Raw genomic sequence first — 27,461 nt, 5'->3', positions numbered from 1 at the left:
ACAATATAGTCATGGCTTTGCTATTCCTAGTACGGCCATTCCCAGCTAATGGAAATAAAACTCTTCTTATGTGATGCCAAGACAGTATGTTCTTCCCTCTTACATGCATCTGTATTTACAAACATAGACATATAGAGGCATAGAGTCATGCACAGTGTGAGTGTACACACCACATACACGCAACCTATTTTTGAAGAAACTGCTAAGACATTTCAATACCAGCCAAACATATTTATCTGAGGATTAATCTTCATCTATTGAATCAGACGAGAACACTGCCATGCATACAATTATTTAATTAGCAGCCAAATCCTCTGCCAGTCAGCAGCCGTTCCAGGCATACTGATGGGGCAGTAGATGCAAATCTCACAGTAGTACTGCTTTTTCTCATTACTACTGCAATTAGCACTTAAATTGATGCTTTAAACATACTAATTTCTGGAATAATTCAGGATTTGTATGTTACCTGGGATCGCCTCACTGCAGAGACGACACCAGATTGCTACGCAAATTGAAGCACTTTTGAGCAAAATAACCATCATCATATCAGACAGAACCAATTTGCATTTGCTTTTAAAGATAACAGAATGGCAATTTATGCAAATAAATTAAGTAAGTTTACTTCCGAGTTCTCCCTGAACTAATTACAACAATGTTCTAATTTTTTATCACATCTAAAAGTTGGACTGAAATCAATGTGTATTATGTTAGAAATCTGTTGTTAAAGGAAGCCTTTTTTTGATGTCAATATATTTTCTTGATTCAAAATTTTGATGTTAATTTGGTTACAAATGCAGATGTCTGTTATAGACATTTAAGTACTTTTCTTCTTGTTTGCATACCAGTAAAAGGTTTAACTGAAGCTGAACAGTCAAACACAGGACATATTGCTGTCCTTTTAAATATTCAAATAAAAAACCATTTGAAGTATAGCTTTTAAAATTTTCATCTTTCATACATTTATTTCAAATCAATAGGTTTAGCATGTGATGAATGCTACAGAACATAGCTGTCCTTTGCTGGGAATGGCTTGAAAATCAAACTGAAAATAAGACTGTAGCAGCCTCAACATTTTGCAATAGTATTTTTTTCTCTCCCCTATGAAGCGTGAAATTTTCATCTCCTTTTTCTGTTTCAAATAGAAAGTGAGTACTGGATCCTCTACTAAAAGTATTCTCAGAAAAAAGGGTGTTTGACAGACCACTTCAGAAACCAACTACAATGACATTTGCAATGCATGTATTCCTAGTGCAGAGCTGGCTATGAAAAGGTGGATAACACTCAACCAGATTGAATGGCCTAGAGAAGCATCTTTAGAGCAGAGAGATGTGGTAATATTAGCCATAAACCAGACTCTGTTACTGGTTAGCAGGGAATAAATGAGAATAATATTAAAAAAAGCAGGTAGAGAAGAACCTTTCTAAAGGTAGCAGTACCTTGAAATTAGAGCAATGATGTGTTGCGCTTCATACAGAACATCACGTGATATTTACTGAGGGAAAGTAGAGAGAGTATTTCTTTTCCTAAGTACTCTTCCTTTCCACTCACATTGATAATAATCATGAACAGAAAGTGTTACCTGTGAAATGTGCTCTGTTTGCAACTCACTGTCCAAAATGGAAGCAAAAACATTCTCTTTTCCTTCACAGGCAGCCATTAGTTCGGGAAGACACTCGATAGGTCCTTGGTAACCTCCATGCACACTCTTCCTTTGGCCTTGGCTCCACTTCCTGATACAGACAGAAAAACATATGCCCAGGGAGGGAAAGCAAACATTTGTATTCAGTTGTTTTGGTGGTATAACTCAATACTGGTTTCTGTTATTAAAGGCTGGTCATATATTTTTGGTTACCATTAATTACTGCATCATCTAGACATCTATAGAGCTTAGCATTATCTATGATGTTAAGATGGATACTAATGTAGTTTTATAATGGATTAAAATAAAGAGATAATTAACATACAGAGTTAGATTTGTTAGGACTTGGAACCCTTCCAGTGATCTCTTGTTAATTTGTCTGGAATCACGGTTCTCAAAATAATCTGTGGGGGTTAATTAATCAATGAATATTGAAAACAGAAACAGAAAATCCATTTGGGAAAGCATCACTGTGAAAGACAGAGTTCTGCTTCTGATTCGTTAATGAACATTCTCAGGCACAACAATGACATTCAAACACAATCAGCAGTGGGAAGTAGAAAGAAATTGCAAAACTGTTAATGCTTAAAAGAATTACATACCGAAAAAGGTAAAGATGCTGTAGCTCTATACTGGGCAAAGTAAGCAGGGAAGAGTCATGTATCCATCTACCCTGAACCACCATCTGCACCAGATTGGTTATATTCAGAGCAGTCACCAGCCAGCCATGATGTGCTGCAACATCCAGCATTGCCTAATCAAAGGAGACATATATTACAAAAAAAAAAAAAAAAAGCAAATATAATTGTGTACCTGGTTCATACAAGTAAGAGCATGGTTATTTAATGTTTAACGTACAGGGATTTCTAGGCCTTCGACACAGGAATTTATTTCAATCCCTATTGATGGCAGTAGACATTTTTTGAATTAACCTTGAAAAAGATGAGTTAAATCCTGTATCATCATCTACAACTCTAACTCTTGAAAAGGTAATTTACACCATGTTTTTGGGGTGAGAACAGAAGGCAGTATCTATTCCTTACAAATAACTTACAAATAACTCTTTTACATAAACCAACATGAATGAACAGAATAAATCTCAACATTAACTGTAACAGAAGTAGCTACAATCAACTGTAGTATTTGTTTATATTCTGACATGACAGGTGTCTCAGAATTATATAATTATTAAAAAATCCTTGAACTATTTAAGAACACTACCAATATATTCACATTTGTTCAAAAATTAATACTTGTCATTTACCATTAGCAGTTATTCCCATTGGAACTTAAGGACTTAAAAAAATTCCTTGAATTGGGCTAGATAAAACCACTAAAATTTAGCTTAATGAGCATTTTTGAGGTTCTGTTCAGCATTGACACCTAACTTGAAATCTTGAATAAAGCTTATTAAATGGCTTGAGAATGTCTTGAGAATGAGGGATATACTTTCCCAAAGCACACAAGCAAAGAAAAAAACACTATCCAGCTATATATGAGACTTCAAAGTGTTAACAATCATTCTGCCTTCTATGTCTCATGAGTTTCTGTTCCACTTCTATGTCCCATGTTTTGGCATTACAAATAAAAGATATATTATAAGTAACACTAGCATAAAGATCTAAAGCTAATTCATTATGGATTTTGCATTGTGAATGGCTCTATGGACATGAAAAAATTGTTCTGTGTACTTTTTTTCTTGACTGGACTCAAATTCTGTTTTGTTAGTTTGAAAGGGAATTTGGGAATTCTTCCAAAGGAAAATGGACCAAACATGAACTTGTGGTTTCAACATTTATTTTTTTTTAATAGCAAATGCAGTTATTTGAATATGTGGTATACTTTTAACCCTGTCTAGAGTACATTGAAAGAATTATTATGACTTATAGAAGGATTTCAGCTGGTGAAGAAAATGATGCTATGCTAGCTGTCTTGGTTATTTTGTTTTTCAATACCATTACAATCACAATAAAGTGTGGGTTCTCATATTACAATACTAATTCAGTAGAAAGTCATGTATTTAAAAGTAGTTTGCCATGTAGGAAATTTAGAGTTTGATTAAAATGTTTTTTTAAAGAAATCAAGGAAAGAATCTGGTATATTGAATGGTTTCAACATTTTAAATACTGTCTTGGTGTTAGGAGAGTTCAGTTTGATTTTAGGACTAGGCTTCAGATGTTTCCATGGGTTTTTCTTGTAAACACAAATGATATTTTTTGATACTTACTTAGACAGCAGATACCTGCATCATTTCAACTTATTTCCAGCCACTAGTGTAATGAGGAGAAGCTGTCTATGTAAGTCTTTACATTTAATCAAATGTTTTACAGACAAACAAAAGGCAGCATTTACTTAAGGCAAACTAAACAGTGAAATCTTCTTTAAACAAAGGAATTGTTTACACACGCAGAACTATTTCAATTAAATTACACTGATTCTAGAGACATACTGACTTTAAAGACACAAGTTAGTTCCACTCCTGGCCAGTCACACAGTTTATATTAGCAGTTTACAATGCAATTTCAACAGGTTTTTTTTCCAGATCAGGGTGATAAGATCAGCGACACTTAAAAAATATTTAAAGTGTTACCCTGTATTACTCAAATGTTGTCTCATTTCTCACAAATATTGGATAAAGTGCCTTTCAGCTAATAAAGATCTACATTTAACATTAGTCTTTTTTTTCAAGGAAGAGTCACAGTACCCTGAAACCCTCTAAAATAATATTCCTAGTGACCCTAGAACTAGTACCTCACAACAGTGCCTCACTGGTTTTCTTTTTTCTGTCTTTTCACTTGGCTTGCCAAGGTGATTTTCAGGTAGGGTTATTTTTACCAAATAGAAAACGAAATTACGTTAGAAATCACATTTGAAAGGAGCAGCTTCGTGACCTGTAGATTTCTGTGTTGGTTCACACAATTTTCAGTCAGGTAAGGGGGGAATTGTTCTCAGCATGTATCAGACTGAAGCCCATCTTTTGAACTTACAAAGCGAGTCGCCCTTTACCTGCTTCCACATTTTAAAATACATTAAAGACTACCCATACAATACAGTCTGTGTCTCTGAATGTGTTGCTGAGACAGTGTGGTATCTGTCTCCACTCTGCTACCTGAGCTTTGTTCTTATTTTTCTGCTATTCTGACACAGCCCGAAACATCATGTTCCTCAGTCATGAGACTGCTGTATGTATGTGAAGAATAATGGGTGCATAGATATACTGCATTTTCCATAAGCAACAAGAAGAATACAGCAAATTGTATTTTTAGTCAGCACAAAGAACTGGTATTTCATAAAATGCTTCTAAAGATACATGCACAACATTGCTTTCATTGTTTCTTTTTCCTTTTTTTTCTAATCTATCCCTCTCCCCCCCTTTCAAAAAAGGTTTGAAAAGGGGTAAGGAAGAGAGAAGATGTAAGAGAAAGATAAATCTAAAACAAGCTATACACTGAAATTAACTGGAGGATCCTTTCACATAGAAAATCTCCTAGAAATTGATAGAGGCCTACAGATAGATATCCCGTAGGGAGTAAGGAAAGCCTGTATGTGTGAGACCCTGTGTTCCACATTGTTAAAATGAAACCACATGGCAAATCCTCTTTTCCTCCTTATTTTCTGCTTCTTCACCCATAGAATTTATTCACAGCATCACACACACATGTGAAATCCAAGACAGTGACATTGTGAAAAAGTCAGAACAATGGTAAAGTTGGCTTGTTTCATCTGCTGCCTTGGAAACCCACACACATTTCATTTTCCACTAAGTGTAAAACACATAGATGGTTGATACTTAAAAGGTTACTGAAATTCCTATAAATAATCAAGGTAACAAATTGAGCCATTCCTCTATTTCCAAATGTGAATAAACTAAATAAAGAATATAACATAGAAGACAAAAAGTTTAAGCATTTAATACTTATTTTATCTGATGAATAACATACTTAGTCCCTCTGGTTTATCCAGTTGCTACCTGTTTGGTTTGCTGTTGTTATTTTTAAGTATAATTTTATAGAAATTAGTGGCTTCTTTAACTCTTACATTGCAAAGAAGAAAGTAATTTCTAAATATCTTATAGCTGATACTATTGGAACAGATTAAGGGTATTATTCTAAACCGAGAAATGGCACAAATTGGTTATCTGCTTTTCTAGCCTCAGAATTTCAAACCAACAAAAGATAATTTCATCACAGAGAAAAAATTAAGAGAAGAGAACAGTGAGTTCAAGAAGTGAAACAGCAACACAGTAAAGATGCTTTTACTTACAGAAAAAACCCATAAACATATTTTTTGGTAAACCAACAAATTAAAAAGGAAAAAAAAGCCCTAAGACCACTACTTTTTAACCTAAAGCTGAAATGATGGCGTAAATAGATAGAGTCAAGAGAAGTATTGCTTGTTATAATGGAGAATATGTTTACCATTATCTTATTTGGGCCTCCTTCTGCACTTAGAAGAATAATAGCAGAGGCCTATACTCAGATGGGTTTTCATGAAAGATTCAGGCAAAAGCTTTCAAGCTTTCCAAGTGTCATACTTGGACAACTACACAGTAATAATAACAGTGACACCTCCTTTACATTTTGTCTGTCACTATCAAAAATAGCTTGGCTTTTACTCACGTGGGAAGCAACAACCTATTAACTATGGCAGGGGTAGGAAAAAAATGCCGATGCTTAACAACCGATTGATGTAGATATACCTGTTAGGTATGGCAAAAATTCTCATTCTGAAGATACTCAGAATTGAATGTCAAAATGTTTGGATCAAAATCTTCCTATTGCTTTCATCATTCCAGGAGTGCATTAAGATGAAACCCTCAGCATCTATGATCAGGTTGTCATCTTATTTTCAGGAGCAGCAGCTGGTTATCCTTAAATACTGAATGATTTAAACTGATCAAACTGTACCTTTCTCGTCCAACATGAAGCTGAGATTTAACACTCTGTCTCTTTCTAGACAAAGTTATTACTGATGCTTGGAATTTAAATTATGGTTTATAACTCCCTAGCTTGAGGGAAAGCAAAAATGGAGGCAGGATGTGGGAGATGTGGGTGTGTGGCACATTCACAGATAGCAAAACACACTGATAACGAAACATTGAGTTTCTCTGGTGTCTTTAAGCACTCTGAATATGTGCTCAAAATAACAGATACTAAATTGTTCCATAATGAACTTACACCACCCATTCACTCCCCCACCCATTTTTGTCTAGCAACCAAAACATCCTGATTGCAAAAGCCTTTATTTTAGAATTTTTTTGCAAAGTTTTAACACTGTTTTTGGTATTACTTTCACATCCTTCATTTGAAAGTCAGATACACTGGATCACTCTTGTACAACTGGGTAGGTGGCAGGGGACCAGAGACTGTACAACTAGTAGAATTTCTGATCTACTCAAATGACTTAAATAGCTTTTTCCTTTAAGATAAGTTATTGAAGTGTTAGAATGAAACAGCTTGCATCTTATTAACAGAGACTGCATACTGCTTGGAATAATTTCTTCTGTTTGAAGTCAACTGTCATATAACTCCGAATACACTAAGCATGTCTACTTAAATCCTGTAAATATAAGTTTACTGTAAACAGTGTCAATAAAAATGTTAATATTTTGTGGATAAATTATATTTAAGGGAAGTGTCAATGAAGCTACAATGATAACTGCTCTGGATACAAAGGCAAGCTAAAGAAATGTAAGAAGTGCCACTGCAGTTGAGAATTACACAACTTTACTCAGCTAAAAGTTGACTGCTTACAGTGATGCCATTGGTGGATGGGGAGGCTGAAGCTCCAGGTGTATTCAGGGTTACATGGCTCAAATTTATCTACTCTTAAAAGGTTAATTTTATTTTTTGTATCAGTGCTTCACAGACTATGACACTTTCATGAGCACCTTTATTCATGAAATTGAAGTTTGGTACACTAATGTAAACAATCCTCTATGCAGAAAGACATTCACCTTAGACTTGAAAGTTTATAAATACATAAATCCAACACATTCTCAGCCAAAAAAATACAAGTTTTATTCTGCAGTGATGCTTTGAGGAAGGGAATGGGTATTTAAATTAAATGGACTGAGTAAGACAAATACTTCAAACTCTTACTGCACAGTTACATCAATAAGCAGAGTTAAAACTGGTTGGGTTTTGTACCTGAATTTATTTTGTTTAGCATTCCAATTATAAATAATCAGAATATCCCCACTGTTGTCTTCACTGCATACCAATGAAAGTTCTGCTGTCTAGGACTAGAATTCAGTTAGAAATACAAGTTTAAATCCATAGATCTATTAAAATCATTAGAATGGTGCCTAATGACAGCTGTTTAAGACTACAGAGTTTATATGACAAATATTTATAGATAATAATAGGCAAAAATAAGTGCATTTTACCCACTTTCCTAAAAACTGAATTCAGAATAATAATAAATCTTTTTTGCACATGCTTTGAACGTAGGAAGCCTTCCAATACATAAGATTGTATTATGATCCTCATGTGACTTGATATCGTACCAATATAAGTAAAATATTTTTTCAGATGTTAAAGCATGCCATGTATTCTAAATTTCATGTTTTTATATAAATCGTGATTAAGATGCTTCAATTATATATCCCAGAAACAGCAACTGACTTGAAAAGTTGGAATTTATTTGAAGAAGTCTTACAGAGGGTTTAAGGTCACTACCTTTGGTATGTTACATATCAGCAAAACAGGCTATCTACAACACCTTTGCACTTCAGAGGTATAATCTAAAATTATGTTTTAGAAATGTTTTAATTTGGGGATGGGGAGGAGTTCTTTCAGTTCAATTAAATCATCCTTGTACAGCTGCGTAGTTTCAGCCAACACAGCACCACCCCTTGTACTTTATCAGAGATATAGTGACTAGGATGTACTTAATTCTATTCAGGAATAACTCTTTCTATACTACCCTCTGTATCCCCCTTCCCTTCCCTTTTTTACAAGCATATTCAGTTCCCTCTTCCATATGCTCTGCTACTCCCTAGAAGAGACTAATTCTTCATTCTCCCATCATCATAAAGGTCTCACTGATGTATGCAAATTACAACCTTCCTAGCTGCTTTGTAAGATTCCTATCCCTGTATTCATCCTTTAGCCTCCATAGTAACATTATTAGCATTTTCAGAACCAGGGAAAGGACAAACCATTTACTGTCTACATTTAGTGGAGTGCCACCCTTGGGTTCTCACTGATTTTTTTAATAGTATTTCAGAGATAAAAGCAGCTACAGAATGTGATACCAGCAATGTAAACTTGATAGGGCATAACCCAACATGTTCAGAACTCATTGAATATCAATACCCAATTTATTTTCAAATTATTAATTAATTAATTAGTTATTATCTACTACGCTAGTGAACTGTAAAAACAATAAAATGTTTTTGATAAAAATCTCTTGTCAATAAATCCCAGTCTCCCAAAATAAACTATGTCCTCAAGACAGCATTTGTTTCATAGTCATGGCTAGGCTTCGCAAACGAAGATTTGGGAAGGGCTCTACCCACGTTTCTTGCAAGCGCGTTGGTGGCTAAAAAGGCCAATACGAGAAAGGCAAGTCCGGTTCAAATTTGTTTCAAATATGACACAAATCTACCAAACCCATGAAATATACACAGCATCCTTCTCATAATAAACCTACCCTTATTAAAGTTTAAAGTCAGTTTCAAAGTAGGAATGTAATATTTTGTCAATAATTAAAATTTTTGGAGTGCATTCACAAGAATCCTTTTCAACAGCAACAGTTATTCCCAGTAACTTCGTCCTGAACTTTTAGCCCCATAAGGTTAGCATTCAGGAAGCTCAGCTGCTGTCTAACAAACTTAATTAATCAAAAAGTCATTTCCGAGCTGTAACTATGAGTAAAAGTGCTTCAAGTGTGCTAGCAAGCCTACAAGTTAATCAAAATGCTAATGCAGTACAAATTAAAGTTGTGATTAACATTTCACAGTAGCTGCTTAAGTGAATTGATCACACAAATGGGTTAAGCATTACTCATTTCCTCCAGCCCCAACTGGGAAAAGGTTTGTCATGGGTGGGGGAGGGATTATACACAAGCAGCACCAAATCATCATTAAACTGTCACCAAGATGCTTCCATGCACCAGTTCACTGACTATTCACAGCAAATAAAACCCCAGCACCACAGCCACAAAGGTAACCCTCCCTTCTCTCACATATATACCTATACAACACAACCAGGCACAAGTAATTCTACTTCAGCATGTCCCGGTACCTTCACTACAAAGTGACCCATTGCTGTTTAGTATCTATAACTGAACATTACTGCCCAGTATATCCACTACAAGTTTTTTGATTATTCTATTATTTCCACCCTCCTAATGTGGAAGAATAGCCATCCAACCATGAAAGCAGCCAGTATTTAGGTAAAATTGCAAACATTGTGCTGTCATTGGAATACTACGACATACACAAAGAATAGGTGTAGTAGCCCAAGAGATATGGGCTCTGCTCTTCACTTGTTTCTAAATAATCCTCTGCATTCTCAAGTTAATTTGATTCTCTTCCCTTCCTTCAGTAAAGCTGCCCATTCAGTAAAGCTGCCATAGTTGCCAATGCAGCCATTACACAAAAGCTCTTTCCCTGGACACTTCTGGACAAATCTTACATATGCAACTGTAAAACAGACCTTTCCTGTCACTCCCACCACTTTGCAGCAAGTCGTTTGCACACCTGCACTAACAACAGGCAATATATGAGCTCAAACCACTTTCAGGATCTTTAAGAACTTCTCCATTTCCTCATAGGCAGGAAAACAAAAGATCCAAGGGATATGGCTCTCCAAATCAATAGTTTTAGTGGCTGTTATGAACTAAGGAGGCTTGGGTATGATGAGAAGTGCAGGACTGAGGGACATTCTCTTTCTTTGAGTCATGAAATGGCAACATGAGCTCCTCTGCTATTTGTATCTGTGCTGATATGGCCCAAAAGAACCTTTTGTGTACTATTGCTCCTTCTGAGGAGCAATAGACACAGCTCCAACCATCACCCAGAACAGCCTGAAGTTTAGTACAGTAAGTATTTTCTACATAAGGTAGCTCTTAGCTGACTTGGGCAGCATCTTTGTACAACAACTCTGAACATGTACCACAAAGATGATTCGCATAAGAACTGTGGGAAAATTTGGAATTAAAGTGACCGGAAGCAACTTATTTACTTTAACGATTTTAGAATGGGTAAAGCATAATCATCAGCTAGCTAAGGAAACACAGTGCTTAATCCAAAGAGGTTTTTTTCTTTCCTGTCAAAATTAGATTTTCCAGAGGAGTAACATGATGGGGAAAGACAGGCCATCAGTGACAGAGTTACAAGGTACTTGTTTCAGGAATGTGCAAACTAATTGTCCCCTGCAAACTAATCTTTATTCTGCAGTTTGGAATCTGTTTTCATGTCCATCTTCTCTCAGTGTACAGCTACCCTACTGAGATGTGTTTAACACATCCATAGGCAAACACTTCTCAAAGGTTAGGGCTGAGCTCCATGGCAGTTCTACTCCTGGCAATATTAAAATATTTTATCAACGATTATACTACAAGTGGAGGCTTGTGGCCAATCCCAATGCAAAGCCAGCAACTGTCACATTATTTCTGAGAAGAGACTGCCCTGCTGAATCCAAGACTGACAGTATTACTGCCTCAATTATCCATTTCAATTAATGCAAATATAGGCAATAGTCTTAGAAAAGCAGAATAAGAACTGATCGCTGAATACACAGTCACAAAATAAAAGGCTTGACAAAAGAAATAAAAAGAGAGATTAGATTTATTTTCACATATTCTTATATCAGATAGGAAAAAAAAGGCGAGGTATTGTCTTTACAATAATAACTATATTTTATAAAAATATTAGAAAAATATTTTCATTAGAATTTTTATTATTTAATGTTCATTCCCCTTCAAGAAGTGGAAAAATGTTTGATTTTGAGCAGCTACTGGAGTGCTCAGCACCATCTTACTGACATCTCTAGGTTTTCTCAGTAAAAATAATGCAGAGTGCAAGGCTTGAAGAGAATATGTTGTCTACTGAAATTGTATTAATGGTAAGAGGCAAATAAAAATTAAATTACTTGGCCAAGGTTACACAGGAAGTCATGGTAGTTTTTTTGAGCCACGGGAACCTTCTGTGCTTTATGAGAGTCTGTCACTGATAAACTAGATTTTGACTCAGAGTTTTCGGTGTAGAGCAGGGGCGTTCCTTCAGTCTAGTCAATGCCTCAGTGGCCATTCAGTACAGAGATGGGTGTGGGAGCACACAGGCATTTACATTCCAGAATGTTGCATATTGCTATTGCCCATATTTCTGCAGTAAAAGGGAAAAGGTTCTGCATTTCATCCTGGGTATATAGATACTAAATTTTATCTTGCTATAATGAACTCCACCTACATCTAACAAAGGCCAACTACAGGAAAATTGTAACAGAATATATTTCTTCCATTTCTATGCGAACAATTACATTCCCCTATTGAGCCAGCACCATGACTCCTCAAATTCTGTTAAATGCTTATGACTTCTATATATCATCATAAGTATAAAGAACAGAATTCTAACATAAAGCCAAAACTTTTAAGACATCTCAGAAAAAATTAAGAGTGGTTGCATAATTTTTTTCATTAGAAGATAGTGAAATCTTACCTGAAATCCAGCAGCTACACTTTCCTATGTAATGCTTTTAACATAGTTTTCTGTCTGACCACTAACACTACTCAGCCTAAAGTCACTAGTGATGAAAGAGACTCAGAAGATGTTGGAGGAATGGAAGGGAGGACAAAGCAGGTGGGACAGGAAAGAGAGAGAACCATGGGAGAGAAGGCTGATTCAGGTGAAAGACACTACAGAAGACTGGAGAAGTTTAATAGCCTGTGATGAAAAGAGGCTTGCCTATATATCGTGGCTAGAGATAGCAAATCTGCTCTGCAGGGGACCTGGGGTACAGGCCTGCTGTACATATTGAGATACAACCACTTATAAAAGCTCTTTGAAATATCTTGCTTTCTTGTAACAGAAAAGCAGTGCTGTCATTCACACACCTACCAGCAAAAATAACATTTTGTGTTTGGGTCACAATTTGAAGGTTAGCTACACAACTTTAACACTGAAGTACTTTGGAAGTAAATAAACAAAATTTCAATGTAACTCAAAAAACAATTCCAGCCTCACTGCTGAATTTTATGTTTGGTGATGTGCAAGCACGTGTTCACACACACACAGAACAACACCCACTGAATATGTTTATCAGTGGATAAAATGGATATAAATGGGTTCTATGGTTCAGTTCCTTTTCTCACAACTACCTCTGTTGACCCAGAGTTCATCACCAGGTCAGTGCTAAGGAAAAAGGTAACAACCAGTATGGAAAGTGTAACCCTGTCTATTGCTTAGATTCTGGGAACTTTAACCTCCGTTTGGAAAGCGTGACTAATTAGATGGAACCAATATTCTCCCAAGAGACGTAAACCATGTGCCAACTTCAAAATACAAAAATGCTTGCATGTTTTTTCTTTTTTTTGTTTGTTTTGTTTTTTAAAGAAGAACTTTTTTTTTTTTTAAGATGACTGGATACATAACATTATGTAGTAGTTAACTGAAGGCTGGAGTGCCAAGGCATAATAATGATGTTTTTCTGAACTCCACTTTAAAGGAACTTCTGAATACTTTAGAGTTCTTTCTTCTAAGTGATTATTGTTTCTGAAATGCCTATGATGCAGTAACAGGATTAAGAAAATACATTTCTTAGCAAAGAAGAAAAAATATGACGCAAAATAATTACTGAAAATGATATTTAATTTACATTTTCCCCAAATATGTAATTACCTCCCAAATGCTAATTCCACAAACATCTAAATGAACTTTAAGTATATGATTCCTTTGAAACAAAGGTGAATTTTCTCACCTGAGCAAGTGACATTTTTCTCTGTTAATAACTGAGTATATTGTATAATTGTCCTTACATTGAAGTTTTCAGCACCATGATTTTATTGATTTGAAATATTTGGAATAGACTTGAATTCAAGCACTGCTGGTTGCCAAGTTTAGGATTGTGTAGCAGTAACATCTGTGGTGTTATTTGCTTCTTATTTTCCTTTTCTTAATTTCAGTTTTGCTTTGTCTTATATTAGTACTATAAGCTTGTTTTTGTTAGTATAAGGTTGAGCCTCAATCAAATCACTGGATACTAAACTGTCCACAGTATTTTCTCTGTCTAGAGCACTGATTAATAGTTTCTCATACAGTGGTTTTACAAACTGCTAGGCTTGACACAATGATGTTTGCAGTTACCATATTGCCAACATGCTTCAAACAAGAGCAAAACCTCATTCTGAGAGTTGACAAGTAGATCACTGAGGATACTAAAATATGAGCAAACAAAAACTGTAGGAAAAAAGAATTACTGGCTCTGTTTTACAGATGTTGAACCATAGTTTGTTGAAGGCTGCCTGATCTTCAAGAACCTGTGAATGAATCCTTGTCCAATATGACTAAAGAGAATAATATTTCTTTCCAGCAGAATCAGAGGGGCAGTTGTTCTCTGCAACAACAAGAGCTCATCTTTCCTGCTGTAACTGTAACAGAGCTTTTCAGATATGGTAGCACTCTATTCTGAACTCAAATTGTTGCTTTAAAATTCTTTTGAGGCATGCAGCTGTGCATGTGATCACTTGTTACCAGTAGTCTCCACGGTCAGTTTAGTTTCTGTGGGTTGCAACTGCAGTACAACTGTAAAAAGTCACAAGACTCCAGACTGAGTTTAAAATCTGAGTTTGAAAGCGTGCTCTTTCACTGTGTGATAACTGGGACACAAAAGACATACACAAGTCAGAGAAAGCCCCTGTATCATGTCCAAAATCACATTTCAAAACATGTTTTATTTATGCTTGGCAGTGACTGTAGTGCTTTTGGGTACTACAAAAATAAAAGTACCCAGGGGAAACGGGTTCTTGAAGGTGGAGACAGGTTCTTGGGGGTCAGCATAACAATCTGCAGGCAGGACATCCATGCAGGAATGACTTATATAAAACATTCCATGATACAGAGATAGGAAGCTATTGCATATGAAAGCAGAGGTGAGCCTATGGCAATAGATGCTTCCAGCCAGAGTACCACTATCTTTTACCATAAGTTTGTTTACCTCCAGTTCTATAAAGTGAGAATCTTTATGGGCATCTAGTTTCTCCCCAAAGTGTTGTAATACCATGTGGTGCCAGTTCTCCACAAGACTATAACAAATCTTCAGATTTTTCTATATTCAAAATACTACACCACTCTAAGAATAAATAGTAACCCAACAAGAGTTACATATTGAAATGCATCACAATACCTGGCATATTCTAATTGCTTGGTCCAGTACTGTCTTTGTATCAGTTGCATAATCTGGACAAGGCAGCATGGCATGACTGAAGTGAGCTTGAAGCAGGAGGTGTGTTTTTGTGTGTGAACTGTCAAATGAATGGGGATTGACTTCAATTGGAAGGTGTTTTGCCAGTTCACTGTTCATTTGATCTTCATTGTGTCTCACAGGCAGATCCGTGTACTCGTCAGCATTCTTTAAAAAAAGAAATAAATTATTAATCATTGTAATTAACTTCAGAATAACTATTATTCCTTGCTGAGACATTAGAAGTATATGCATTTAATTTACTACAGTTAGATTTTATTGTTAAAACAGCATCATTTAAATGTTTAGAAAGTGTACTTATTTATCAAAATCACATGTGGGAAACAATAACTAATATAATATTAACAAATATTCACACAGTTATAGGTTTTAAATTTTTTTTCTTCCCCACAGTTGATGGTAACATTAGACAAGAAGAAAATATAAGCAATGAAATAAATACATTCATTGGATGGATTCAGTAGTAGAAGATGACCTTCTACAGATATCCTACCTTGTTGGCTCACAAAAACATTGTAAGCTTAGCTATATAGAAGTCAATAATTCACATTTTCAATTTTCAGGATTTATATTTTTCTGTTTCTATTCAAAACACAGTAGGTTTGAAATAGCACTGGTAAGGTTATTTTCAAATATTTTTTCAATATTTTGAGCAGTCAGTGTCTAAGCAACAGATGAGCGATCAAAGAATGAGCAAAATTGTAAGCAGGTGCTGAAAACCATCCTCGGTGCTACAGAGTGGGACTAATCCTATTCATGCCAAAATGAAAGCTGTGTGAAAACTTTCTCGTTGCAAAAAGGAGCTGCACACCAACATGTAATCTAAATGTAGTTATTAGTAGCAACATCCATGGGGCTGAGAGGAGCAAGTACGACTATTCTAGTAGCCTGAGCAGAGATGTTAATTCTCCTGCTAGGGAAACCCACTGTCTCTGAAAGGAAGTTCAACAGAAGCACCTTAAGAATGATAATTTAGGCTAAAGAGTAATTCTTCTGACTTAATTGGCAATTTTTTTCCTCCACAAAATTCTCTTGTGCATGTATGTGTATATATTGTTTGGAATGAGAATGATCTTTCTAAAGTAGAAAACTTGCAAGTAAAGTAAGAGTTTTATAATATGTGATATCTTTTCCATCTGGAATTTAACAAAGTGTATTTCTTTTGCCATAAAATAAAAAGTAATTTGGGTAGCCCAAAGGGCAATGTCTTCCAAACTACAGGCTTAGCAGAAACCATTAAATTAAAGTGTTCAGGGTTTTATATTCCTCTTAAACTACAGATTCAATATTATGCATTTTAGTCTTCAATCTCCAGTCAGACTTCCTCCAAATCCATATTAATGAAATATTTGCAACAGTAACCAGTGCAGAGTAAGGTAAAGAAAAATGGCAATTTTAGAACACCTACTAGAACTACCTAATTGACTTGCAAAATACCATATCTGCTTATTAATATTCTAACACATGGAACCTTTTTTGGCAACTCCTAAAAAGAGTTAGATAGCTGTTTTTCACCCCCTGAAAACTGACAGCACAAAATTTTCTCTTTCCTTTAATGGCATGAGGAAACTATGTCTAAACTGTGATATTAATATAAAAGGAATGGTAAGTATAAGACAATTTAAGTTTTGGAAAGAAAATCAGAATGTCATTAGTTTATTTCATATCTCAACTGCAGATAAGAAGTGAAGACTGAATAAAGACAACTGCTGCTTAATCCTGGATGTCTCTGCTAGATCTCTTGTGAAAACTGTGGTCATTTATTCTCTGAACCTAAGGTCACAATCTTTTTAAGCCCTATAGAATTCTGCATGTTTGCTTCACGCTTTTTATTTAACTAGCTTCTCCTTCAAAGATATTTTAAATAATATTTACCAAGGAGATTTTTACTTAATTTTGCTTTGCAGTTTAAAGTAGCAGAAAGGAGGATCAACCAAGTCATTCCAATGCCCTGAAAATGCATTTTCCCTAATTCTTCCCCAGCACATGTTTTATTTACCTCCAAAACACTCCTCTTATTTTAAACAACTTGCCTACTTAATTTCCTGTTTGTGATCATTGACTGTAAGTAAGTGAGGTTCATTTTCTTATCTGCATCATGTAGGTAATTAAAGGAAATTGAGAATGGGTAGTGAAGCTTTTATACAACTGAGAATGAAGCTGAATGGAGGGCACTGAGGTCAGCAGAGTCCATTATATTTTTATGTGAGAGGCCGGTACGTCTGCCCTGTCCTTGTTTGCTTAGTGTAGGCTGGACAGACTACTAACTGCAAATCTGTTTCTCTGATTTGCCCAGCTGTCCTTGAATAAAGACATCTTCCATTGCAAAATGTTAAATGACAGTGATTGACAACTCTGTGATGAACTCTGCTTGTAACCCCCTGCTACTGTTTTCAGGTTGCACAAGAAAAGACAGAATAAAGAAACATCCTTTGTAATCACCTCAAATGGGCCCTGCTGTTCACTCAATATTTTTTCATTTTAGTTTTCCTTTTCATTGTGAATCTCAATCTGTGCTGCAAAGGCTGTAGCTTCAACTATTCCACACAATATATAATATATATGGTTTTAGTACACTGTATCTGAACATTGTTCTTACTTCCATGGGTGAGGAAACAGATCAAATTACGTATCAATCATTAATCTTCATTCTAAAGTCCAGAAACTCAATGCAAACTTCATAGTTAAACCACAAAGCACTGCTGTGCATTTTTCATTTTCCCACTTCCTTCTCTTAAATCAGGAGTGTTCCAGCCCATGTGCAAATAATATGTTTACCATCACCTACACAGTTATTCATAACTTGGAGTACACCAGGAGATAACTAGGAATTTTAGCTATGGCTTCTGCAATTGTGCATTTGGTAGTCACGTCACATCCTGCCTGCATTTCTGTGGTGGACTTCCTCAATAATGTCTTGTTTTGGGCATTAGAGACTGCTGCATCATTTCAAGGGTTTAGGAGTCCTCTCAGACTTACAATTCAACCTGTACGTGATGTGGGATGGTCATATAGGAGACTGTAACTTGCATTGCCAGGGAGAAATGTCACACATAGACCTGCATAAACTCAACAGTTACATTCTACAAGGCCAAAAGGCTATTCTGGTAATTGAATTCTGTTTCCTGCATAACACCAGCCATAGATTCATCTTAGAGCACTGTCTGCAACACTGTGTTCCAAATATGCAACTTACCATTTATTTGAACTGTTAGAATAGTTCTAAAAGTAAACAACTTATCCTATTTTAAAATTTACCTTTTATAGTTTTGTGGTTCTATTAGGCATTTGAAGAGCCAGACCAAAGTAAAATTTAAATAAGGTATCCAACATAGTGAGTACTGTGCTTCACACTGTTCACACAGTTAAAAAAAACCCCAGACTTTCTTTCTACCCACAAAAAGTGTAAGTTTGGCTGGAATTACTGATTTATAGTAAGAGCTAAACTATAAACTTATACTGCATGTAAATCTTCTAAAATATTTTAAATCTCAAGTAACTACATCTTGCTACATTGCCTACAGAAAAGATGAGGATACTTGTGGACCACAGACAGAAATAGGATCAAGGTGAGCAACTAAAGTAAACTTGAATATTTTAAGTTAAGTTCAGTCATGGGAACAGTAAAACTTATAAAGTTAATGAGTTCTAGACTTTAAAGAGCAGTTGATTAAATTGTAACAATGAGGGTCTAAAATAAACCAAAAATAGTTTCTCACATTCCAGAGCTGAATTTAGCAATGTTGTTACTGAAACTGCCCTAGAACTGACTGACTGCCTGTATGTTCCTTTTCTTTACATAGATACTGTGAACCCAAACACACCATATTCTCAACTTTAATAAACTTGCAACGTGTTTTGCTCTCTCTGAAGTTTCTGATGAAGAAGCAAACAAAGGAAAAGCATTCTGAGAAAATTTGCTATAAAAACTAACAGTTGTTAAGCTAAAGTATTAAAAAATCTCACAGTAGACTAAAAAGTTTAGTTTACCAAAAAAGAGAAAAGGTGAGGATCATTTTTAGCTAATACAGTAATTGCAGTCTCTTTACCTGAAACTTGGTTTAAATTACATAAGCTTCTCGTAGTCTAAGTACATGCTGAAAGACTGCAAAAATCATCATTTTTGCACAGAATGAACAAAAAAAAAATAAGCTGCAATAAATAAATGTGGGGGGGTTTTCATGGCTGTTCTGCAGTTAACACTAATAATACATTATGAAGTAAATTTTAATTCTCTGCTACCAGAAGTCCTAAGGTATGCCAATATGCAACTTATTTTTGCAACTGCAAACAGAATTTTTTGGTCTTTGGGTAACTGGATAGGCATATATAAGTTCAACAATAATATTATTACATAATTGGCTTTTGTCTTTTGTGCCATTGTACAGATTGATACAGAGTATTCTATTACACCATCCTGACCTGCCACATTGTATAGGAAGTAGCTAGAATGCAAAATTTGAAGCAGCCTATAACTCTCCTAATTTGGATGATATCTATGTTATCCTTAATATAGGATGGAGACAAGTAGCATGGTCAAAATAGAGAAATAACAAGGACTGATAGTTTGTGAGCAGCTAGGTAATGGGGTCTGTCTCATAACAGATTCACAAATTCTTTCTTTGAGGATACTTGAGCTCCTGTACTTAAAACCATTTGAAATTATTTCCATTTTTGATACATACACATATATATCTCCACTTGTCTGCTGACAAAAATCTCATGTGATCCTGCTACCTGCACCACGAGGAAAATAAAAAAATTTCTTAAGTTCCCAAGTTAATCTTCCTTTGCTCATGCTCCTCTCAGGAGCACAAGACCATATTATCTGACACAGGAATGACACATGCTATGAAAATTATTTAACTTAACCAACATATTTATACTATATTTTATCATTACATTTTCAAATGTGAGTTTGACTTATAAGCAAAGACGTTAAATTGACACAGATTTATTCTGACAGGCAGCTAGGACATAATCAAACTTACATTTATATTCAGAAAACAAATAAATGTGAGGAAATACGTGCTTTAAAAAGAGGAGGAAGAAGAAAAGAAGCCCAAATTGAATTAAAACTTGTTTTTTAGCTCATATCAAAAAGTAAAATAGATTGAAAAATGGAATTGGAGAAGTACTTGCTAGAATTACTGCTCTGAAAAGTTTAACTTTGTTAGTGATTCCATTATAAACTCCTATTTATTGGTAGCCTATAAATGTATGTGTTTTGGTCTCAGTTTTATAGGACACAATTCCAACTTCCAGAGTTTAAAGCATTTGGGTGTTTTTTTAATCTTAGCCATAAAAGGTCTAGGACAATATTCCTGTTAAAAGACAGTTATAAACATATGTTACTAGTTATAAGTTTGATGCACATTTGAACAAGCATGATGCACGTTTTCAAGATTCATGTTATAGACTAAAAGGCAAAAACCCCTGTCATTTCTACCAGCTCACTCTATTTTACCCATGTAAAAATATACTTTTAAGAGAAACTTTGCAGAAGTAGCATTTCAGATTTCCAGGGTTGCCTGGCAGGCTCTGGTAAACCACAGAGCAGGCTGAAGTTTTGTAGAGATCTTAAAGATGGGGTAACATGATGCAAAAGAAGACAACAAAATTTTTCAAGCAAGATGAAAATATATTTACTACATGATACTGTAATTCAACACAGACACCGTATTTATAAATAGGCTCCTAATCTTCACATACTGTATATCTCTCCTTGTCAACTGCATGCATATGTGGCAGTGCCATCAAATGGCACCCAGTATATTGGAGCCAATCCTGCAGGGCAGCTCCTTTCCAATGGGAGCCTTCCCATCCCTTCTTTTCCAGGGTTGGTGGCTGCCAGGGAGGAAAGGCAGAAAACAGAGCCCTGTGCCAGCCGCTGAGGCCCAGAGGAGTCAAAGCCACAGCCCCTAGGCAGCAGCTGTCCCTGGCTGTGGAAAAGGGCATACCCTCACTGAGGACTGTCTGCCCTAACATTCCACTCCAGCTTGGGTAATAGGAAAATGATCTTGTCACTTCTCTAGTACTCCATCAGACTATTCTCCACTCTCTACTTTTGGAAAAATGACAGGAAGAAAACAGATATGCGAAGGATTGAGAACACTGTCCAAGGAAAAAGACCTACTCAGTATCTTTTTGAAACAAATAGTAACTTTTTTTATTATCTAATTAGTGTTAAATGCACTTTTAGAGATAAAAGATATGTGTCAAAAAAAAAAAAAAGAAATACAGACTTCAAATAGTAAAGTTAATCCAACTATCTCCAGATTTAAGACTCACGAGAGCAGACATTGGAAATTTCCAGTTGAGCATGAGAGGTTGAAGAGAGAAAGTTGTAAAACCCACCAACATGCAATTATGCAGATCTATTATGTTTTAAACATTAGTTTGTAACTATCTTTCAGGATTTAAAATAGGCACATTTCCGCAATGGGCATAGATTATAGAAACATAAAAGTTCTTACAATTCTTATAAAGGTATCACACTAGTGATCAGAGAAATCATATACTAATTGTATTCTCAGACTTTTCACTTTAAACAGACAAGTCTTTGATTTTTGCTTTTACATAGCTGCATATGATAAACACCACAAATTTTACAATTACAGAAATTATAAAAAGTACAACCCAGGGCCATGAAACAGTTGAGTGATCACTTAAAAATCCCCTGAAGGGTTTAGATTTCACAAGTTCACTTCTTACTTAAAACATCCAAACTACAAACTACTGATGACATTCCTGATGACCAGAGGTCAGGAGTCTAAAAGACCTTTGCCACTGAGCACAGAGCAATAGAAGGTCAGCAATATTAGCTACCAGTAGCAGAGAGTGACCTGGCAGATCTGGGAACTTCTGAAGTACAAAGTTAAATTACAGACTTGTGCTTCAGCATGGAGGTGATAAAAGAATACACAAGCATGCTGGCACACAGGAGCGGGAGGATTATATAAAATAACAATAATTTGACATGGGAAACAAGTTCTTAGGAGTTTTATACTAACTTGAAAGTTGATTTTCCCTGTCTTTTCTAGTTTCCTAAGCATATTAGAGAAGCTGAGTTTCAGTGTCGGGGAAGATACTGAATAGATAATATAATTGTTGCAATTATTTTACCAAATGTTAAATAATATATTTAGAGAACCATTCTGTTTCAGAATAATTTATTTTTTAAGTTGCATACTTTACTAAAACATTAAAACAAAGAATGAATTAATGTTTTTAAGTCCTAACTCTCACAATCCATATTTCATAAAGGTTATGATCATAACCATAATTGAGCGCTACTTTTTTTGGCCAGTCCTAATAAAACCTGTTCTAAAAATACATTTTCCCCTGAATGTACAGTTACTTTCATAGTATTAAGCCTGTACAACTTTCATAGATATGGCTTTAGTTCCCTCTCAGGTTGCTAAGTTATTCACCTAGAATAAGTTACTTTGACCACAGCAAAGAAATATAAATGGAATGTTATAAATTTCATTTATAAAGTGAATTATTGTAATGGGAGAGAATTGTTCCATTTTATTGCTGTAAATGGTATATTTGAGTTTTTGCCTCTCCAATAGGCCCGACTTTTCTGATTACTTCTCATGAGAATGCTTTGAACCAGCACATTCTGCATGTGTGATCATCACCCCATTTATTTTTAATCTTAAAACCCAGATGGGCCAGTGACCCACAACTTACTTTCGCTGTAATCTCAAGTCATATTATAGGAAAGATTTAAAACTGACTGGTTCTGGCTGTACTGAAACTGATTATATTGCACTAATACAGAAAAGGTTTTCAGTGCTTGAACTCAGTAACGTGCTAACACAAAACTGGGAAAACGTCTCTGAGTATACATTCAAAAGTCTGATTGTCATGAGAAATCTACTTCAGTTCCATTTGGACGTCTGTCCACATTTTGAAACTGAGCTTGGCTGAATTAGCTGGCCCAACTACTGATTGAGATGATGATAGCAATAAAAATTGTAATAGCAAATCCTGGCACAGAGCTTTCCTGGGAAAGCGATCAGTCATTTTCCATCTTTGGCTTTGATCCTCCATTGGGATCTTCCAGTGCAGAGCCCAGACCCAGGGAAGAAGTTAACGGATCTCTGCATTAAGTTAATGCTACTCTGCATGGAGACAGGAGTGCTACTAATTTTTTATGTGAAATGGGGCCCATATATACTGTGTATGTTAATGGCAAGCTGTAAAAGCTCTGTGTGTTGAAAACCGGATTTCAAATCTGCTGACCTGTGGTAGCTCCCCTAGTGGGGAGCCGCAAATGCACACTGCTGCATTTTTGTACTGGATTAAATTCCAGATCTAGACTACTATGTGACCAGAGACAAAAGGGAATAAAAAGTTCACAAGCGTGAATACCTGTCAACATGTGGTGAAATGAGTAGCAGCCTCTGTTCAAGAGAGGCTCAAGGCCAGAAAAACAGAAGAACAATATGAACTGGCAGAAATATATGGGAAACTTGGAAGGTGCCTACATGAACAATGTCTTTTCAGCAAGCCAGTGCTACTGGTCTAACTCTGATCACTTTTAAATGAAAATAGTTTAATATTATAATAAAAAAACACAAGTCTAAGAGGAAATGACAGCTGCTGCAAGTAAATTTCAATAAGGGTAGTTCCCTGCTGATAAAAACTGGCACATCTCCACTCATTTCAGTGTAGCTATGTGGATTAACATTGCTTGAAAGTCTGACCAAATGTTTTGAAGAACTTACGAGCTACAAGGAAATACAGAGATGGAAAACACTGGTTTTTACAAGGTGAGAAAGAAGGGTAATCACTGAGGAAGGAAAAAAGTCAGTAAAAAAAATATTTTGAAGTGTATTAAACAAATAGAAAATCTGTGAGCATTTTAGGGTGCTTGATTTGAGGAAGTTCTATCAACATTTCTGTCATGAATGACCACAGGTCTGATACAAAGAATTACATGGCAAAAATACCCTTGTACCACACTTGACCTTAACAGAACATGCTGTTACTGGAATGGGATATACCATATATTCCTAGCGCAGATCTAATCCTTTTTGGATGGCAAGTGATAATTTTTCTTGGTGATGTTCACTGCACACAAATTTTTGAGAATATTGTAAACTCAGTGTTCCTACACAGACTTATACCAGGTCTTTCTGACCTGTAAACAAAGGCATTAATCTAAAGTTAACTGTAAGAGCTGTATTAAAAGAAAAACAAAAACGGAAAGACAACTGATGATTAAGAGACTTGCAGAAATTTTGCCTCTGGTGTAAAGTTTTAAGAACTTCTTTTAAAAGACAAAGAAAACTGAGATTTTCAGGACCAGATGTCTAGGAAGATCCCATTTGGATTTGAGCTACTTAAATTTGCAATCATGTATTTATACATCTAACAGAGCTTCTGTTTCCCCTAGAATCTGAAAATTAACTAGCTTTGTAGCATCTTCCTTGATCTGCCACCCGTGCCCTGAGGATTAGAGACTCCACCTGAGCTTGTTTTACAAGCATAACAGAAAAAATTAATCTCTGCTGGCAGCGATCCCACTGGGATACTGATGAATAATGATATCCCTCTCTTGCTGCCCTCTCAGTCCACTAGAAAAGCCACTCTAACCCAGCAACGTGGAAACCGCTGAAACCATTCCAGCTGTGGATTAGCAGGCAGTCAAGCATCCATCTGTTCTGTGTGAATCAAGAGAAAGCAAACATGCATTCTTATAGCTAAAGCATTAAAAATTAGCATCTTATATGACTACATATAGTAAATATTAAGACAATTATATACAAAGGAAAAAATTATCTATTATCTATACCTCATATTGTTTACCATTGCTTATTACCTTGAGCAAATGATAAAATACTAGAAATTCTTCTCCTTAACCTACAAAATACTGTGCATTCGATGATTTAATATGCTTAAGATAAATTTTTTTAATACTGTATGCATCAGTTGTACCCAAAAAGTATTTTGTCAAGAGACATGCATGGACACACATTATAAGAGAACATGGTGACATGCCTTCCCCTTGCTAGAAGAAACATTTAAGAGGCCTGTTGTGAGATGAATTTTAGCTATTTTCTCACCCTATAATGTGAGAGGTATAGACTTGAGATAGTTTCTCTTTCTTAAAATTAGTAGTTTGAATAACCTCTGCTGGCTTGCTAGTCTTTTCCACTGGAAGACAGAAATGGAAGGCAGTGGAAGCTGGCATGTGGGCAACCCAATCAAACTGGTGATGTCTGATTTGACTCTTCCCTGGGAAATAGGACAATGAGCTACTAAAAATTAAGGAAAGATGTATTTGAGCATTACCGCAGGCAAAAATACTTTAAAAAGTGCATAATTTGACTGTTTTCTGATACATCAATTCTAATATTTTTATTGATGCCTGGATCACATTTATCAAGCCGCAGAGGCTTAATATCTGCAACTGTTTGTTCTCTAAAAGCAAACTTCCCATGGTACACCAAATTTCCAATTTCAAAATGCTAGGAAAAGTTTAGGCCTTTTAGTAGCAAAAATCCTTCTGCAATTTCTTCTAACATTACAGGTAGCAAACCTAAGTAATTGTTAAATAAACATCTTGTAAATATTAGGCAAATAATAGAAGAGGCAGATTTCTTAAAATTTCATCTCTGGTAATACATAACATCAACATTTAAAATAAAATTCAATTTCTGAAGCTAGACAGGTCCCATAAGGAAAAAAAAAAGAAAATGAGACAAAGAAAGAATCTAAATGTAAATAGGAAAGTACAAGTGTCAGATACTTCATTAAGGACTGATCAGTAATCCTCTTATGTCCTTTTTTTTTAAAGTACTATGCTAAAGGAACAATATATGCTGGATACCAATCTTGTATGATGTAATGTTTTCAGTCAAACCAAACCTTATCCTGAAGTTTTTGTTCCAATCAAAAAAGAAGCAACAATATGTCATCTTCCCTCTTAACAGTTTTATAAGCAATAACTTCTCTGCCGACAGACAAAAACATTTTGTGCCTTTAAACAGCAGTCTGTATGGCCCTGTCGGTGTCGCTCTATTCTGTGAAAACAAATTCATCAGCTATATGATTTTTAACTGTTATAATTTATTGTACAAATGTATAATTATACCAAAAGCAAAGGCATTCCCTAGAAGTCAGTGAAGACAAAAGAACTGCAGGCCGCAGAAGGCCTAAATTTGCTTATCATGCTTTATTTACAAATTGAGAGGAAGAAAGTAAGGCAGAACTTGAACTGACTTGCTAAGGGCACACTGAACTTATAAGACTGCCTTCTGGAGTACTTGGGGCATGAGAACACAGCCATTTACCAAAGCAGTATTGCAAATTATAAAATGTTCAGCTTTACCTTAATAAAGGTAACTGCAGTTTTGTTTCAACAAACGCAAACATTATTTCAACAAATATATTTTATTTTTGAAAATTAAGGCATGTGACAAGACTGCTAAAAAGAAAGTCATTTCATTTTCATATGAATACTCTGCAAAATACGGCTGCATGTACACAATTATGCATAATTCAAAATCTTGCATGATGAAGGCTACAATTCTAACTGCCAACTGATAAGTAAAAGGTGTTTGTGCTAAAACAAACAAACAAACAAACAAACGTTCCGTGGTTGAATTGCCTCAGGTTTGAGCAGTCAGCTAAACCAAGCTTGCTATCAACGAACTTGCTTCTACTGTATGTACCAAGGACAAACACTGATTTGCCACAGATGGCAGCCAACATTCATGCTTTTAAGTACAATACCAGGACAGTACTTCTGTCTACCCTAGCACATACAACTGTAATAGCTCCTGGCTCATCAAAATAGTTTCATGTATACATTGGTATACATGGGTCTTTTGTTGCTATAACTGCACATATAGCTCCTGTCAAAGGAATTTATTTCCTCATTTTCTGACAGAAACAGTTACTAAGGCAGCTGTTTGAAATGGGCACATAGCCTGAGGCTACTGCCTTCCACTACCACAGCTATATACACTTTCGGAAGTTTTTCCCTTGGACGAGACACAGCAATCAAAACAAATAAAAAACCCTAAACAAATACCTTTATTATATCCAAGATAACGGTTCTTGTTTTATGGCCTTCCTCATGGGAAATGTATGTCAAAAATCTTTAACTACAACCTTAAAATGGGTTTTAACTTTCCTGAATATCGATTCAGTTTTTTTTTTTTTTAAACTGGCACATAATGACAAAAATTGAGTAAGAAGACCGGACAAGAAAAAAAGGAGATCTGTTAATCGGAGGTTAGAAAGTCATGCATATTGGACATGGGAAAGTTTTATATTTTCTGGTTTTGACTGTAATTCTTTCTTATTGATGCTATAAAAATGGAAGACTTATGCCATGTTCAGTTAGCTGTCAGTGGTGGGCATTGTTACCCTGA

The 27,461-nt window shown here is 35.5% G+C and overlaps 1 protein-coding gene across 2 annotated transcripts in view; it reads right to left on the bottom strand.

Moving 5' to 3' along the window:
- Positions 1 to 27,461, bottom strand: part of ASCC3 (activating signal cointegrator 1 complex subunit 3) — a 267,886-nt gene that overhangs the window by 7,108 nt on the left and 233,317 nt on the right. For both annotated transcript variants that reach the window (XM_027694522.1, XM_027694514.1), the window contains exons 37-39: positions 14,989 to 15,213; positions 2,242 to 2,393; positions 1,580 to 1,730 (exon numbers count right to left, since the gene is read on the bottom strand). In XM_027694522.1, coding sequence (XP_027550323.1) covers positions 1,580 to 1,730; positions 2,242 to 2,393; positions 14,989 to 15,213 — 528 coding nt within the window. The remainder of the gene's footprint in view (positions 1 to 1,579; positions 1,731 to 2,241; positions 2,394 to 14,988; positions 15,214 to 27,461) is intronic.

This window comes from Neopelma chrysocephalum, unplaced genomic scaffold (assembly GCF_003984885.1).
Source record: "Neopelma chrysocephalum unplaced genomic scaffold, ASM398488v2 Primary Assembly neopelma1_23b, whole genome shotgun sequence".
In the NCBI taxonomy this organism is placed as follows: Eukaryota; Metazoa; Chordata; class Aves; order Passeriformes; family Pipridae; genus Neopelma; species Neopelma chrysocephalum.
This window is presented reverse-complemented; position numbering and strand designations above follow the sequence as displayed.